Source organism: Haliotis cracherodii, unplaced genomic scaffold (genome assembly GCF_022045235.1).
Source record: "Haliotis cracherodii isolate W230 unplaced genomic scaffold, xgHalCrac1.p SCAF_4, whole genome shotgun sequence".
Classification (NCBI taxonomy): domain Eukaryota; kingdom Metazoa; phylum Mollusca; class Gastropoda; order Lepetellida; family Haliotidae; genus Haliotis; species Haliotis cracherodii.
Window position 1 is genome coordinate 9,859,193 of NW_027266297.1, and position 16,325 is coordinate 9,875,517.

General features: G+C 40.8%; 2 protein-coding genes across 2 annotated transcripts in view; one reads left to right on the top strand and one right to left on the bottom strand.

The window, feature by feature from the left end:
• Positions 1-579: 579 nt before the first annotated feature.
• Positions 580-12,593, bottom strand: LOC139478993 (S-methyl-5'-thioadenosine phosphorylase-like). Its single transcript, XM_071261715.1, has 9 exons — positions 12,474-12,593; positions 8,873-8,959; positions 8,601-8,659; positions 7,848-8,015; positions 7,402-7,504; positions 3,278-3,430; positions 1,701-1,787; positions 982-1,104; positions 580-697 (listed from the first exon to the last, which is right to left on the bottom strand). Exons 1-9 carry the CDS (start codon positions 12,486-12,488, stop codon positions 656-658), a joined length of 837 nt encoding a protein of 278 aa, XP_071117816.1. The 5' UTR covers positions 12,489-12,593; the 3' UTR covers positions 580-655.
• Positions 12,594-16,188: 3,595 nt separating this feature from the next.
• LOC139478408 (DNA-directed RNA polymerase I subunit RPA1-like) overlaps positions 16,189-16,325 on the top strand; it is a 63,874-nt gene continuing 63,737 nt past the window's right edge. The window contains exon 1 of the mRNA XM_071260854.1: positions 16,189-16,272. The gene's annotated coding sequence lies outside the window, so the exon portion shown is untranslated. The remainder of the gene's footprint in view (positions 16,273-16,325) is intronic.

A 16,325-nucleotide genomic window follows, 5' to 3' on the forward strand; every position in this document is an offset into this window, starting at 1 on the left:
AGTTTCTGTTAGAGAGCGGAAGGTCAAACCAAAACATGTTGAAAGTTGGTACTTGTTGTTACCCTGTCTGGTGCTCGTTAAGGGTGGTACTTGTTGTTACCCTGTCTGGCGCTCATTAAGGGTGGTACTTGTTACCCTGTCTGTCGCTCGTTACGGTGATAAAACAAGGACTGGCCGGTGCCGAGTCAGTTTAATGTGTCTGAGTGGGGTATCCATGTTAAACTGCAGCATTAGTCGGGACTAGAACAAGCATGTAAGCATGCACACGTTGCAATGTCAGCATAATAATCCTGAATGCGACGATAACCCCATTAAATCTCACCTCATTTTCTATTCTATTTATCTAAGCATTCCTGGTGGTAATAGTAATTGAAATGGTATTTTCTGGACAAAAAAGTTTCATTGTATCAACATCTGATATCATTGATGTCATCAAAAGCTCATTGTGGCTTTCACGAGGATCATAGTTATCTAGACTCCTAGTATTATCAATACCTTAAAGCTCACATTCCATCCGTTTCTAACTGTTTCTTTCTTATGATATATTAATATGCAATACGGTAATCACAACACCATAAATTGTTAAGAAGTTTAATACATGTATTCTGAATGAGAGCTCTGATTAATAAATGAAGATTCTGTATTCTTGACAGGTTCACTTTTCTGGTGGTAACATCACAGACCTCTTTGCTATATCCTGAAATGATATGATTTATTTTAGAAAAATGTAAAAAAGCCATTACGGCAATTCTTAGACATAATGCTCTGTCATGAAAGTATGTATACTTCTATGGAGTTAAAAACAGAACAAGTAACAATTTAGTGCCCAACATGTACATAACTTAGTCTAGTTTTCATTGTTTCTAATTCTGAAAGCTCCATGGTCAATTCATTCTTATCAAAAGCATCAATTCTTAAAATGCCTAAAGTTATTAATCCCACTTCTGAAGAAATGTCTGTCTGTCGTAAACCTGGACTCACCTTATGTTCCGCGATGGTCTCCTTCCAGTCCTCTGCTGCTATTCTTGGGATGGCCTTTTTCAGTACATTGATGGCTTTCACAGCGTTCTCCTTGAAAACCTTTACAGCTAATTCGACATTTACCTGCAATATTAAACCATGAAAATTAAAACAAATGCCATACACTTATCAACATCTGATATCACCTCTTTTTGAACAAACAGTATCTTCTTCCCCGAAAGTAACTGCAGGAAATCATCGTGTTGTTCGAGTGGCCTGTACAAATATAGTCAATCACACAAACCAGTGGTTGATTGCATGAGTGACAACGATGACAGGATGTGACATAAACAAGGACACAGCAGCATTGTAAAAAAGCAGTCTTGACAGTTGCCCAGTGTCCAGATATTGTTTACTGACAGTAACCTTTCTTGTTCCAATCCCATTGTCTAATATAGTACTCACAGCTACAAACACACATAAACGGGAACTAGACCAGTGATTGATATTATGAGCAACCTCTCACACCATGTCAAGCCTGACCACTGATCCATTTAGTTGCTCTTACAACTTGTATAGGATGCTGGGGACATATTTAAACCGGAATCCCCATGGGTTCAAACACTGACACCAAGCAGGCAATCCTCATTCAGTTAGACAAGCATGAGCAGTCAGAACATATTCTACTAAACTTTCCCAGACTAATTCCTCAAAGCTGGGGTGTGTGATGTCCCACTCACCGCCTCTGTGTCTTCCCGCCAGGAGTCGTAGTCAGTAACAAGAGCCAGTGAGGCATAACACATCCCAGCTTCCTTCGCTAGAACCACCTGCAACAACCGCAAGAGCTTTCATCACAGTGATACACACCAACATGATTATCATCTTCCCGAGGCAAGACAGTTAACTGACTTTAAAAGTCCAGTTTCCACCCTTGTCGAACTAGGTTGGAATTCCTGGGCTCGATCGTAGCGCCACCAGTGGTTATTACGAGTAAGTCCCTTCTAAGCCTCTCCTATGGACCGATCAGATTCCACTCCTCGTATCAGTTGCATTTGCTTCAAACAAAATGGCGGCACAAAGTCAAGACGATCTGATCAATAATCAAGATCTATATTGTGATAAAACAGGTCTCACATCGTAAGGTGCATCAAATCATGTGAGCACCTTGATTAAAAACATGAAAAGATTTAGAAAATATCTGTTGACAATGAGTGAACGCTGCACATGCTTTGTAAATCCTGCAATCGACCAAAATCTGCATGACAGATTACGAACCGGATTTCGATTTCGTTGTGTGATGCATAGACTCGTTAGTCAAGCCAAAATGTAACTCCATAATACCAGCCTGGTATAGTCAGTTAACTCACTTGCCTCGGGAAGATGAATGATTATGTGCAAGTGACCATAATTGCCACTGCATTAAGATAGTTTGATGGACATCTTAACAAACCTTTATGACATGATTTGGCCTAACACATCCAACAAGTCCAAAATTTCTTCTTTTTTTTTACTAAGGAGATAAGGGATTATTGTCAGGTATATATTTCTGATTGGATACACATTTGTATCTTCAAGCATGGTGTATTTTGGATAAAAATGAATTGATTGTTGATGACTTTTCACTTTATTACGTCTATCAAAATTATCAAGAGACTAATGTGACACTGATTGAAACTATTGACATCTTGATGTGTCATCGGCATATTGCCCTCTGGCTATGAATCATTGCTGTGCATCAATAATTCAATCGATCGTAACACCCTTACTGAGAGCTCAGATCACCTTCAAGAATGGCTGAAAGTGTGAGCCAAGATTCACCAACAGCGTGAGGCGATGTCAGGTGAGCCCACCATTCGAGGTGGTTACATACTCAGCAGTCATTCTCACCACCCAATCCCCATATTAATTGGCTTTGACAAGCTTGAGGTTAGGGCTGGGATGGGTAACTCAGGTAATTAGGTTTGGTGGGTACTGAGTAGACTACGCAGACCAGTGGGAAGATCGTTTTATACATGTATCTAAATACATTTTTCCAGGGCTACAGTGAAACTATTCACAATCAGACATTTTGTACCTATCTCTTGAAATCTACAGTGGGTAGTTTTGGGTTATAGGGGGTGGGTACCCGGGTAGTAAATTTGGAAGTACTGGGGACATATTCTGCCAAGTAATGACAGTCCATGCGTGAAACAACCAAACATATCAAACCATGGTGACCTGATTCCTTTTGCCTAATTTAACTGACACTTTTCCATGTTACACTTAAAATGATAAAATACAGAGATATAAGGTCCTGAATGCCAGTCGGACGAGGTACCTCCGGAACTGTGCTCATATTGATAACCTCGCCTCCCCACAATCGGAACATCTTGCTCTCAGCTTTTGATGAAAACCGCGGACCTTCAATTGTCACCATTGTCCCTGTTGTATGATACCTGTAACCCAGATCCTTTAGACACCCAGACAAAATCTGAAAATAAAATAAAATAAAATCTGTACATAAAGAGAATTCTACAGAAGGGGTTGCAAAACAATTCAGTGTATTCAGCGGTTTACATCTGAAATACTCCTAATCATCTTTTAAGTGAGTCATATTTGATGCAACATATTTTGATCAGTCAGTTCTAGTTCCTTCAAAAACATCTAAGAGGCTGTAACCAAATTTTTGGTATTTCATTGTAACATGTTTCAATCAACAGAATTAAGTCTTTGATCAGTATTTACGACTACATGACACTGGTGTCAAAGTGAGCGAGTGATATATGGTTTTACACCGCTTTTAGCAATATTCCAGCAATATCACGGCAGGGGACACCAGAAATGGGCTTCACACATTGTACCCATGTCGGGAATCGAACCCGGGTCTTCGGCGTGACGAGCGAACGCTTTAACCATTAGGCTACCCGACCGCCCTGGTGTCGAAGAACACGACTACATGACACTGGTGTCGAAGAACGCGGCTATATGACACTGGTGTCGAAGAACACGACTACATGGCACTGGTGTCGAAGAACACGGCTACATGACACTGGTGTCGAAGAACATGACTACATGACACTGGTGTCGAAGACCACGGCTACATGACACTGGTGTCGAAGAACACGACTACATGACACTGGTGTCGAAGACCACGGCTACATGACACTGGTGTCGAAGAACATGACTACATGACACTGGTGTCGAAGAACACGACTACATGACACTGGTGTCGAAGACCACGGCTACATGACACTGGTGTCAAAGAACATGGCTATATGACACTGGTGTCGAAGAACACGGCTATATGACACTGGTGTCGAGGAACACTACTACATGACACTGGTGTAGAAGAACACGACTACATGACACTGGTGTCGAAGAACGCGGCTTTATGACACTGGTGTCGAAGAACACGACTACATGACACTGGTGTCGAAGACCACAGCTACATGACACTGGTGTCGAAGAACATGACTACATGACACTGGTGTCGAAGAACACGACTACATGACACTGGTGTCGAAGAACACGACTACATGACACTGGTGTCGAGGAACACGGCTACATGACACTGGTGTCGAGGAACACGACTACATGACACTGGTGTCGAAGAACACGACTACATGACACTGGTGTCGAAGAACGCGGCTTTATGACACTGGTGTCGAAGAACACGACTACATGACACTGGTGTCGAAGAACACGGCTACATGACACTGGTGTCGAGGAACACAACTACATGACACTGGTGTCGAAGAACACGAATACATGGCACTGGTGTCGAAGAACACGACTACATGACACTGGTGTCGAGGAACACGACTACATGACACTGGTGTCGAAGAACACGGCTACATGGCACTGGTGTCGAAGAACATGGCTATATGACACTGGTGTCGAAGAACACGACTACATGACACTGGTGTCGAGGAACACGACTACATGACACTGGTGTCGAGGAACACGACTACATGACACTGGTGTCGAAGAACATGACTACATGGCACTGGTGTCGAAGAACATGGCTATATGACACTGGTGTCGAAGAACACGACTACATGACACTGGTGTCGAGGAACACGACTACATGACACTGGTGTCGAAGAACACGGCTACATGACACTGGTGTCGAAGAACACGGCTACATGGCACTGGTGTCGAAGAACAAGACTACATGACACTGGTGTCGAAGAACATGACTACATGGCACTGGTGTCGAAAAACATGGCTATATGACACTGGTGTCGAAGAACACGACTACATGACACTGGTGTCGAGGAACACGACTACATGACACTGGTGTCGAGGAACACGGCTACATGACACTGGTGTCGAAGAACACGGCTACATGGTACTGGTGTCGAAGAAGACGACTACATGACACTGGTGTCGAAGAACGCGGCTATATGACACTGGTGTCGAAGAAGACGACTACATGACACTGGTGTCGAAGAACGCGGCTATATGACACTGGTGTCGAAGAACACGGCTACATGACACTGGTGTCGAAGAACGCGGCTACATGACACTGGTGTCGAAGAACACGACTACATGACACTGGTGTCGAAGAACATGACTACATGACACTGGTGTCAAAGAACGCGGCTACATGACACTGGTGTCGAAGAACACGACTACATGACACTGGTGTCGAAGAACGCGGCTATATGACACTGGTGTCGAAGAACGCGGCTATATGACACTGGTGTAGAAGAACACGGCTACATGACACTGGTGTCGAAGAACACGGCTACATGACACCGGTGTCGAAGAACACGACTACATGACACTGGTGTCGAAGAACACGACTACATGACACTAGTGTCGAAGAACACGGCTACATGACACTGGTGTCGAAGAACACGACTACATGACACTGGTGTTGAAGAACACGGCTACATGACACTGGTGTCGAAGAACATGGCTACATGACACTGGTGTCGAAGAACACGACTACATGACACTGGTGTCGAAGAACACGACTACATGACACTGGTGTAGAAGAACACGGCTAGATGACACTGGTGTCGAAGAACACGACTACATGACGCTGGTGTCGAAGACGACAGCTACATGACACTGGTGTCGAAGAACACGGCTACATGACACTGGTGTCAAAGAACGCGGCTACATGACACTGGTGTCAAAGAACGCGGCTACATGACACTGGTGTCGAAGAACGCGGCTACATGACACTGGTGTCGAAGAACACGACTACATGACACTGGTGTTGAAGAACACGGCTACATGACACTGGTGTCGAAGAACACGACTACATGACACTGGTGTCGAAGACCACAGCTACATGACACTGGTGTCGAAGAACACGACTACATGACACTGGTGTTGAAGAACACGACTACATGACACTGGTGTTAAAGAACACGGCTACATGACACTGGTGTCGAAGAACACGACTAGATGACACTGGTGTCGAAGAACACGACTAGATGACACTGGTGTCGAAGAACACAGCTACATGACACTGGTGTCGAAGAACACGACTACATGACACTGGTGTTGAAGAACACGGCTACATGACACTGGTGTCGAAGAACACGACTAGATGACACTGGTGTCGAAGAACACGACTAGATGACACTGGTGTCGAAGAACACGGTTATATGACACTGGTGTCGAAGAACACGGCTACATGACACTGGTGTCGAAGAACACGACTACATGGTATTGGTGTCGAAGAACGCGGCTATATGACACTGGTGTCGAAGAACGCGGCTACATGACACTGGTGTCGAAGAACATGACTACATGACACTGGTGTCGAAGAACGCGGCTACATGGTACTGGTGTCGAAGAACACGGCTACATGGTACTGGTGTCGAAGAACGCGGCTACATGACACTGGTGTCGAAGAACACGACTACATGACACTGGTGTCAAAGAACACGACTACATGACACTGGTGTCAAAGAACGCGGCTACATGACACTGGTGTCGAAGAACACGGCTACATGACACTGGTGTCGAAGAACGCGGCTACATGACACTGGTGTCAAAGAACACGACTACATGACACTGGTGTCGAAGAACACGACTACATGACACTGGTGTCAAAGAACGCGGCTACATGACACTGGTGTCAAGTATTCAAATCAACAGAATGTTCATAACATTATTTTTTGTCATCAATATGTAAAATTTGTGTAAAACACAAAATGATGTTCACGACGCTCTAAAACTATGCGGTGAGTCACGATGACTCCCAAATTTCATAAACCTTGAATCACAATTGTGAGTTCTGACAGACATTTCTGAATCAGGGACAAAAACTGCGATGACAACAGACGGTTGACATAATAATTAGAACATAGTCAAGACAAATCATTTTAGAAAGCTGACATGAAAGGCAAAAAAACAAAAGCATCTTTTATTCTGACGCGGATCTTGATGCAGGGTGGTATCAACACAGAGAAAAAAATCAGATTTTAATGAGATTCCTACCTGCCTGGTTCTTGAGCAGAAAGGTTCATTCATGGGAATATGGCAGACGCCTGGCAGTGAAGAGGATGACCCATCATAGAACGTCTGAGCTCTCTTCTGAGTCCTGCAAGAAAACAACACAGGAACTATCGAAAGGCTGATTGTTTTTCTGAATGGTCAGACAAGAGTATTGTAATTAAGAAGTTGTTCATCCCTAAATTCTTATCCTTACTTAGTACTCCACCTTCTAAATGCCTATCAAAGAAGTTAAGAGTTTTGTCACTCTCATTATCGATCTTTTTAAATATTTTTGTGTTCTCATACCTGTAAATGCCCACACAAAATAGTATTGACTTTTGTGAAATGTTGGAATTGATGAACCATATCAAAAACTGCCTAAAACGGTTCTGACAACTACACTGAATACAGTCAACATCTACATAACTAGAAGAGAACCATGTTTTCACCTGTCAATAAACTGGTCAATGAGGACAATATCTCCAGGGTGCATGTCTTCATGTAGAGACCCACATGCAGTTGTTACCACCAGATGTGTGCATCCTTCTGCCTTCAGCGCCTCAATATTCGCTCGGTAGTTTACGTTGGATGGCATTATTGTGTGTTGTCTGCCATGTCTACAAAATAAAAAAAACATCATTTTTTCAACACTTTTTATTTTGATTGTGTGTTTGTGGGGGGGTCATTGGGTTGATGGGGGACAACAGCAAGTGTTTCCTTACATATATTGTTTTTTATGTTGAAACTAATGCGAATAATTGCAGTGAGTGTGTAAGTGAGTGTGTGTTCTTTTCATCACTTTGAACAGTATTTCTGCTTGATGTGAGAGGAAAGCCCGAAATCTGAAGGTCTTCGACGTTGACCACTTCGGAGATAATGCATAATTGGGGGGAAGTGGGGTATCAAAACAACTAATCTTATATATATGGATTAAGATGTGGGATTTTAATTCTATCAATTCTCAGAAATGTTATGCCTTTACCATGTTTACTGAGGTCAAAATAATTTCTCCTTGATATTTACAGATTTTCTTTTCTACGGAAAAATGTCACTGTATGTGACAATAACGTGTCAAAAGAAGCATATTTCCAGTCAAACAGCATTTACAATTAATTTTACTTTACTAACATTTTTACCTGGCTAATCTGTGAAAAAAAAAAAAAAAAATTTGTTTGTTCTGGTAGATGTCGTTACTGACTTACCTTGGCAATAGGATGCATTTAATGCCACTTATATTTCCAAGAACCAGGCTATCTGAAGGCTAAAAACATAACAATATAACAATATAACAGACATGTGGCAGATATATATTTACGATGCATTATCTTTAGATTGATGATAACTAAACAAAACTCTATACTTATTACGTCGAATACGGTACTACGTTTTTCATGTTTTCAGGACATCCAGCTGACCACCTAACATAAAAAAATGTAATAATATTTCCCCTTGATTTAAATAAAAGATGACTCACCTCTCCAAATGGAGTTGTAACATGCTTTTCTTCTCTGTTTTCCAATATATCAGGATTATCCAGACCAGAGCCTCCTACTATTCCAACCTGAAGCAATACAAAGACATATATCACCAATGGGTACATCACAGCATATTTTAGACTAAAGAGACAAAATTCTTTAAATTTGATGACACAGCCATTAGAGGTGAAACAATACATCAAGGTCACGATATGATATGTATCATGATATGCACGTTTAACTTAAATCACGTGGAAACTTCTTGGCTTTTAATATTTCAGAGCAGGTTCAAAAGGAAAAGCTAGCTGTAGACGCATGTTTGTTGCGGAGTTTTCTATCTGTTCATTTCTTTGCAAGAGAAGCTACCAAATCACAGGGCCATACAATGCCTTGTTTGTTTGATGTTTAACCCAGCACGCAGCAATATTCCAGCTATATGATGGCAGTCTGTAAATAATTGTGTCTGGACCAGTCAATCCAGTGATTGAAATCCCAAGCATCGATCCATGCAGTTAGGATACGATGACATGCATCAACCAAGTCAGCGAGTCTGACCACCCGATCCTGTTAGTCACCTCTTACGACTATGGGTTGCTGAAGACCAATTCTAACTTTTGCATTCTGTCCTCTTCAGACCAGGTATTTCTATTATTGTTTTAACTTAAAGAATCAAAAGTCAAAAATGAACAAGCATATAGTCGACGAAGACATCTATATCCCCTGCCCATTTTAACACATTATGTTCCCAAACAAGGTAACTGACCATGCTGACCCAACATTTCTCTTACCCCAAAATAACACAAAACCAAACTTTTGTCAAAATAGCTGTTATGATAGTTCTAAATTGTTTTTTCTAAAAGTGCTAAATATCAAAAGGCACCAGTTCAGTATCATGTATGTATCTGGTAAACATGCAAAGTTTTGTTAGGAAGTATTGAATGGGTTTTGAGTTATGCTCCAGAAACGAACTCTACCCTATAGAACCTAAGTCCAACTTGTTGCCATGGAAACATAAATTTTTATTTTTTAATAAAACTCCTAAATTGCAAAAGGCACCAGTTCAGTATGTGCCTGGTAGACATGCCAACTTCGCTGGGGCGGGGGATAATATATTTCTACTTACAACCATACTTTAGCCATCTTGCCCCAGTTAGTGTGTCGGACATTAAATTTAACCCCAAGGTTGTGTGAATTTCAGCCATTTTAAGGGGTTGTTTTAGGGGATGTCGTTATATGTTGTCACTATTCAGACAAACAAAAGTTTCTGGGTAAGCTGATCCCTGAAAATAACATGAAAAACATTCAACTGTTGTAACCTGTTACCACCCTATTTTCTTCAATTGATGGCTCACAACATTCACTTCACTCAGAATGTACCTGCTGAGCAACAGACCCATTGCTCATCTTTTTGAGCTTTGAAACAAGTGAGTCAGTACTCACAACTCAACATCAAGGGTCAGACAGTCAGCCAGGTACAGTTGATTTACTACACATTGAAATTTATGCCAGTGTAGCAGGCAACACCAGGTGAAACAAAATGTAGAAAGCTTACTGCAGCGGACAGACGATGCACGATATACTGTCTGTGGTACCCATCTCATCCCTCCGATAGTCTAGTCCTGTAGTGAGTGAGTGAGTGAGTTTGGTTTAACGCCGCTTTGAACAATCATAGATTTATCTATGATTCAAAACTAAGTGCCCTTAGCAGGCAAATTGGAAAAGAAATGTGATATCAATCGAAATTGGATTTTTTCAATATTCTTATATTCATAAATTCTGAAAAATAGGGATTTATAAAAATTTAAATTGGAATTTTTACTGTCATTTGCTGCAGACTTGGGGCTGAGCATCGGAGCTGGTCCAGACAAATTTCAGTTGTATCACAGCGTGTCAGCTTGATGTGGGAAGAAAACTGACTTGATGCAGATCTTTACCACATTGGTGAAATCTAGTACTGTAAACCCTAGAATAAGCACTCGTATTATTGACTTCAGACCCAAAGTTTATTTAAGACAGGCATTATTTTTTATTTATTATTTTTTTAAAGAAATTCATTTTCAAATGTTTCTTTCTTTTCGTGCATCCGCAGGCAGGTTTATTCCCAGCTTTCATTGAAAGCAGATGCTTATTCAAGACAGGAATCTATTTCTTTTCAGGTGTCTTTGAACTGTCTTTTGTTAAGTGTAGATGACATCCTTACCTTGTCAGCTTGCTGACGGGGTTAACCTCTTTGGTCATGTGGACAAGGCGTCCGATCTCGGATCAGAAGGTCCGTTGTTCGAATCCCATCACGGGACTCGGAAATTTTATAGCCGCTTCATTGGCGCCCAACTTGGGGCTGAGCACGTTCATATTAAATTTGAGCAAAATAAGCCTCAGTACCCTACTATGCGGCCCGGGACGTGCCTTCTGTTGACGGGGGAGTATGTAGCAGGGCGTGGAGTCATCCCACAGATGACATCCTTACCTTGTCAGCTTGCTGACGGTGATAACCTCTTTGGTAATGTGGACAAGGGGTCCGACCTTGGATCAGAAGGTCCGTTCACAGGACTCGGAAATTTTATGGCCGCTACACATGCATCACTTAACCGGCAGCTTGGAAGGATTTAAAAGGATTACTGTATTTCCTCTATTAGATGCCTGGGCATCCATAACTTTGTGCAAGCCATTGATCCAGTGTATATTAAAGGCTACTGTACATCTATTCTATTTAATGCTGTCACTGACGCAACAGTATCCGGTCTTATCTCGTGTATTGCTGGGTCATCGTCAAATAGAGGAAGTACAATATCTGCCCTGCCTGGGCGAACACGCAGTTATTAATATAGTCTATTTTATTTGTATCATGCCACAGGACCATGTCACAAATAATAACAAGCAAACTATCAGAAAAGTCCAGCCTTCGGCCTCATCTGCGAGTTTGTTGTTGTTATTATTAGTTACATGCACTTGTGATCACATATGCTTAATCAGGGGATTATCTCCCAAAACAATAAGCCAAGGTTAACAATCATTCAGTGCTGTTCTACTCGGCCTACTGGTCGTTTGTCATGTCGAACCCCAGTCTTTTACAGAATAACGATTTCACAAAGTTTTAGAACATAATGTATAGAATCTACTTACCAAAATAATTGGTCTACTTTGAGTACATTTAAGAGGTTATTGTCCAGTCAAAACACTAGAGATCTTAAGAACCTATCGAGATTTATGGATGAAATATTTAAAGCATTAAGAAAACACAAAACAGAAAAGATATAACCACAGGACCATGTAACTAATTATAACAATAAAAATAAACAAGTCGCCCCCCCCCAAAAAAAATCATAGACGAAGCCAAAGGCCAAAGGCATATATCCACCCATGACATACTGTCATCTTGTCACATATTAATACTTTGTTTACTTGCTTGCTGTTTGGTAGTCTTTTGTACCACCGCCGTTGGTTTGGAGAGAAATAAACTGTTGTGTAAACTGCTTTGATAATCATCATGTAACATCCATCGGCGCGGCTGGTAGTAGTTGCATTTTGACGACGAGAACGACGAAATGGGTTGTTCAAATCAATTCAAATCGAATCATGATTTATGACAAGTGTGTTTACCTTTACTGTCGTCATGATTGGGGTTGTTGGCAGTGTTTCCAGTGATGTGCAGATAACATATGCTCTCTCCCAGGGACTTGACCCTACACATTCAGTACAACATTCAGTCTTCGACACGAGGACGACTGCCACAAGAGTTATCTCCCGTTACGTTTCATTGTTCAAGCTCCTTCCCAGCGCGTGACACCTTCGTTATAATCTCGGTAACATATAGAGAGCTCCGCGAACGGACTATCGCTGTGAGGAGCTTGTTCATTGTTAACATTCACTGATAGAATCCATTCGTCACCACTTGCCCCTTTCCGTAACACGAGTTGGTCACGAATGTGATAGTATCGTGTTATTTCACAGTATCCTTCAACAGGAACATGGAAGTGTATATTTTTCAATCAAATGAAGTTCTTTTAAATTATCATTATTATTAGTAGTAGTAGTAGTAGTAGTAGTAGTAGTAGTAGTGGTAGTGGTAGTGGTAGTGCACTTAATTCGACATTTATCTATAATTAAAGTCTCTCGATGCTGCCATATCAAACATATTCTATTTCAATCTGGGTTTGGTTTTGTATGGATATGCCAGGATGTTGGGAACATTAACATTTCTATCAGATTATTTAAAATAAGACTTCTTGGTCATCTAAAACAAAACTGGTATTATACACTACACATTTCTCATAAATGTTCCGACTACGTGTTTTATAAGACACTTTTACACGTGGAAAAATATTTATGTATTGCTATTACTTTACATTTGAGAATGTTTTTTTCACAAGATTTAGATGTGGTAATTTTAGACTTATGACAGACAGGAAGATACACTAATGTACCATATCATCTAACGTTAAAAACGACATAACGGCCACAAAAAAGACATAACGGCCACAACAAAAAATGTCATAACGGCCACAACAAAAAAAGTCATAACGGTCACACAAAAAGAAGACATAACGGCCACACAAAAAAAGTCATAACGGCCACAACAAAACAAAACATAACGGCAACACAGAAAATATAGAAGGCAAACTCAAGTATTGTTTCACGTTAAGTGTATTATATACATTGTATAACAGTTCATGACACCATATGCACACTGGCATTGTAACAGTGTTGGAACACAATCCTTCATGATTTATGTGTATTAAGTTGAGTTTTAATACTCACATATAGATTAGTTTGAAATAAAATCACAGAGAGGTTTCATAATTAGGATAAATTAAACGATTATTCATGTTTTCACAAAAGATTGTTACCCTGGTCAGTGCAGAGATCAAAGTAAATTCATGAGATTGGTTAAAACAACACATGAATTCTACTGGAAGATATTATATTGTAATAACATCTAACATGTATACTCTGTGCACATCCTGCTTACTTTGGATATTCATTTATGATTAATATATTTATTTGTTTGTTGTTTAACGCTGCACTCAGCAATATTCCAGCTATATGAGGGTGGTCTATAAATAATCGAGTCTGGACCAGACAATCCAGTGATTGATAGCATGAGCATCGATTCATGCAATTGGGACATGCATCAACCCAATCTCATTAAAATCAGATCTTTGTTCTTTTTGTTTAGCGGTAGCGAGAACTAAGATCTGATTTTAATGGGATTGTGCATCAACCATGTCAGCGAGCCTGACCACCCGATCCCTTTAGTCGCCTCTTACGACAAGCATAGTCGCCTTTTACGGCCAGAATGTGTTGCTGAGGACCTATTCTAACACGGGTTTTCACGGGTCTTATTATTATTAACAACATCTTACATGTATAAGATCTAACATGTATATTCACGTTATTATTATCATGGACATTTTGACTATTTTGTTGTGTCCCTTATGACTTTTTTGTGGAGGCCGTTATGACTTTTTGTTGTTGTGGCCTTTATGACTTATTTATGGCCGTTTTGACTATAGCTTTGTGGCCATTTTGAGTTATGAGGCCGTTTTGACTACAACCCGATGCATATATCTCTATTAGAAAAAAGTCAGTGAGTATGATTTTATGCCGCTTTTAGCAATTTTCCAGCAATATCACACATTGTACCCATGTCGGGCGAACGCTTCAACCACTAGTCTACCCGACCGCCCAATAATGGGTCTTCGGCGTGACGAGTGAACGCTTTAACCAGTAGGCTACATACAAAAAAGATCTCTGTTTATTCCTATTTAATGTTAAAAAAGATAAGAAATAATGTTTAATCACTTAATATACTTAATTTTAAAGAAGGTGGGGTGAGGTGAAATTGGGTTGAACGTCTCGTCCAAGATTAATGCACTTATATAGCGACGTGCATGTACGTGTGTTTGTTTGTACTAGTCCGGACTGATGCCGATTTATAGTGCTAGCTCATTGAGATACCATGCCTCACGAATACCCCACTCAGACACAGTATACTGATTCCGGCTCGATCAGTCCTTGTTTAAGCACCTTAATGCCGAGCGCCAGACAGGGTAACAACAAGTACCATCTTTTAACGTCTTTTGGTATGACGCGGCCGGGGATCGAACCCTGGACCTTCTGCTCTCCGGGCGGACGCTCTACCACAAGACCACGGAGGCGATCTCAGTTTTCAAGAATACTACATATGATATGTATGTTGTGCTATGTGTGTGTATATGTCCGTGCATGTATTTGTCTACCTCACAAAAAGAAAACTGTGATGCCATGCAGCAGTTTAACATAGATACCACACACAGACTTTATACTGTCTCCGTGTGGTCCAGGCAGGGTTAACAATAGCTACCATCTTTTAACCTATTTTGGCATGACTCGACCATGCAGGGGAGCGAACTACCGACCTCCCGTTCTCCGGGCAGACGCTCTATCCACTTCACCACGAAGGCGATCACCAACACTTTAACAAATACTAGGTAAGTACTCTCCAATTTCGTTCAGTAGTAATGGGAATTATGTGTATAATACCCCTGCCATCTTAATCACTGCAGGAAATGCACTTGATGCAAATATTCCTTGTTTAAAATCCTATAGAGCCATGTTTCAATTCTCCACCAGACATAGGAACTGTACATTCAATATTTGTACTTGGTTGACTTCGGGGTTGAATAGAACCTCACTATGGAACCTCCCGTTGCTTATGCTGTTAACCACGGATTGTCTCACTGTCATGATATAGCTGGACTGCGGCGTAGAACGTCATTCACTCACTTATCCAAATGTAAACCTATTTGTGTTTGTGTGGTTTGTATAATTATGGTCTCTGCTGTGGTGTACTATTTTGACCAATGTGCAGTCAGCATGAATGCATGGTACTTTTTTATGGATAACAACTTCCTTTATTCTTTGTAATGACATTTCAGAGCTACTTCGTGTCCTTTCATCAGAAGCAGATAGCAATTAAAAAAGATAAATACAAATTATTGCGTGAAACTGATCGGATAAGGAAATTTTTAAAAGGAATTGTTAGCTGTTTATAGTGAAATAGTTTTAATTGGTTTAATCAGAGACCATAACTTAATTTCATGGTCTCTGGTTTAATAAACATATTGTGGAGAAACGACAACTCTAAAACCTGCAATAGATCTATGATCTATGCATGGTCAAATTATTTTTAGTGGTCTACATAAGGTAACCACACTTGGGAGTTACCCGACTTAGACGGAAGCGGCATGTTTTCATTCGGAGATACTCGGGCTTGTTCGAGTTGCGCTCTTCTGAGTATGTACTCTCTCAGAGATATCGAAGGTTAAACCCAGAAGCATCGATTGTAATGGAGCACGTGGGATTTGTTTGACGTATGTTTTGATTTTGATTAAGAAGATGATTTATGTTTAGGTCACAGGTAATTCACTGATTATTTACTTAGAATGTGTCGTTTGTTTAGGGTGTCACTGG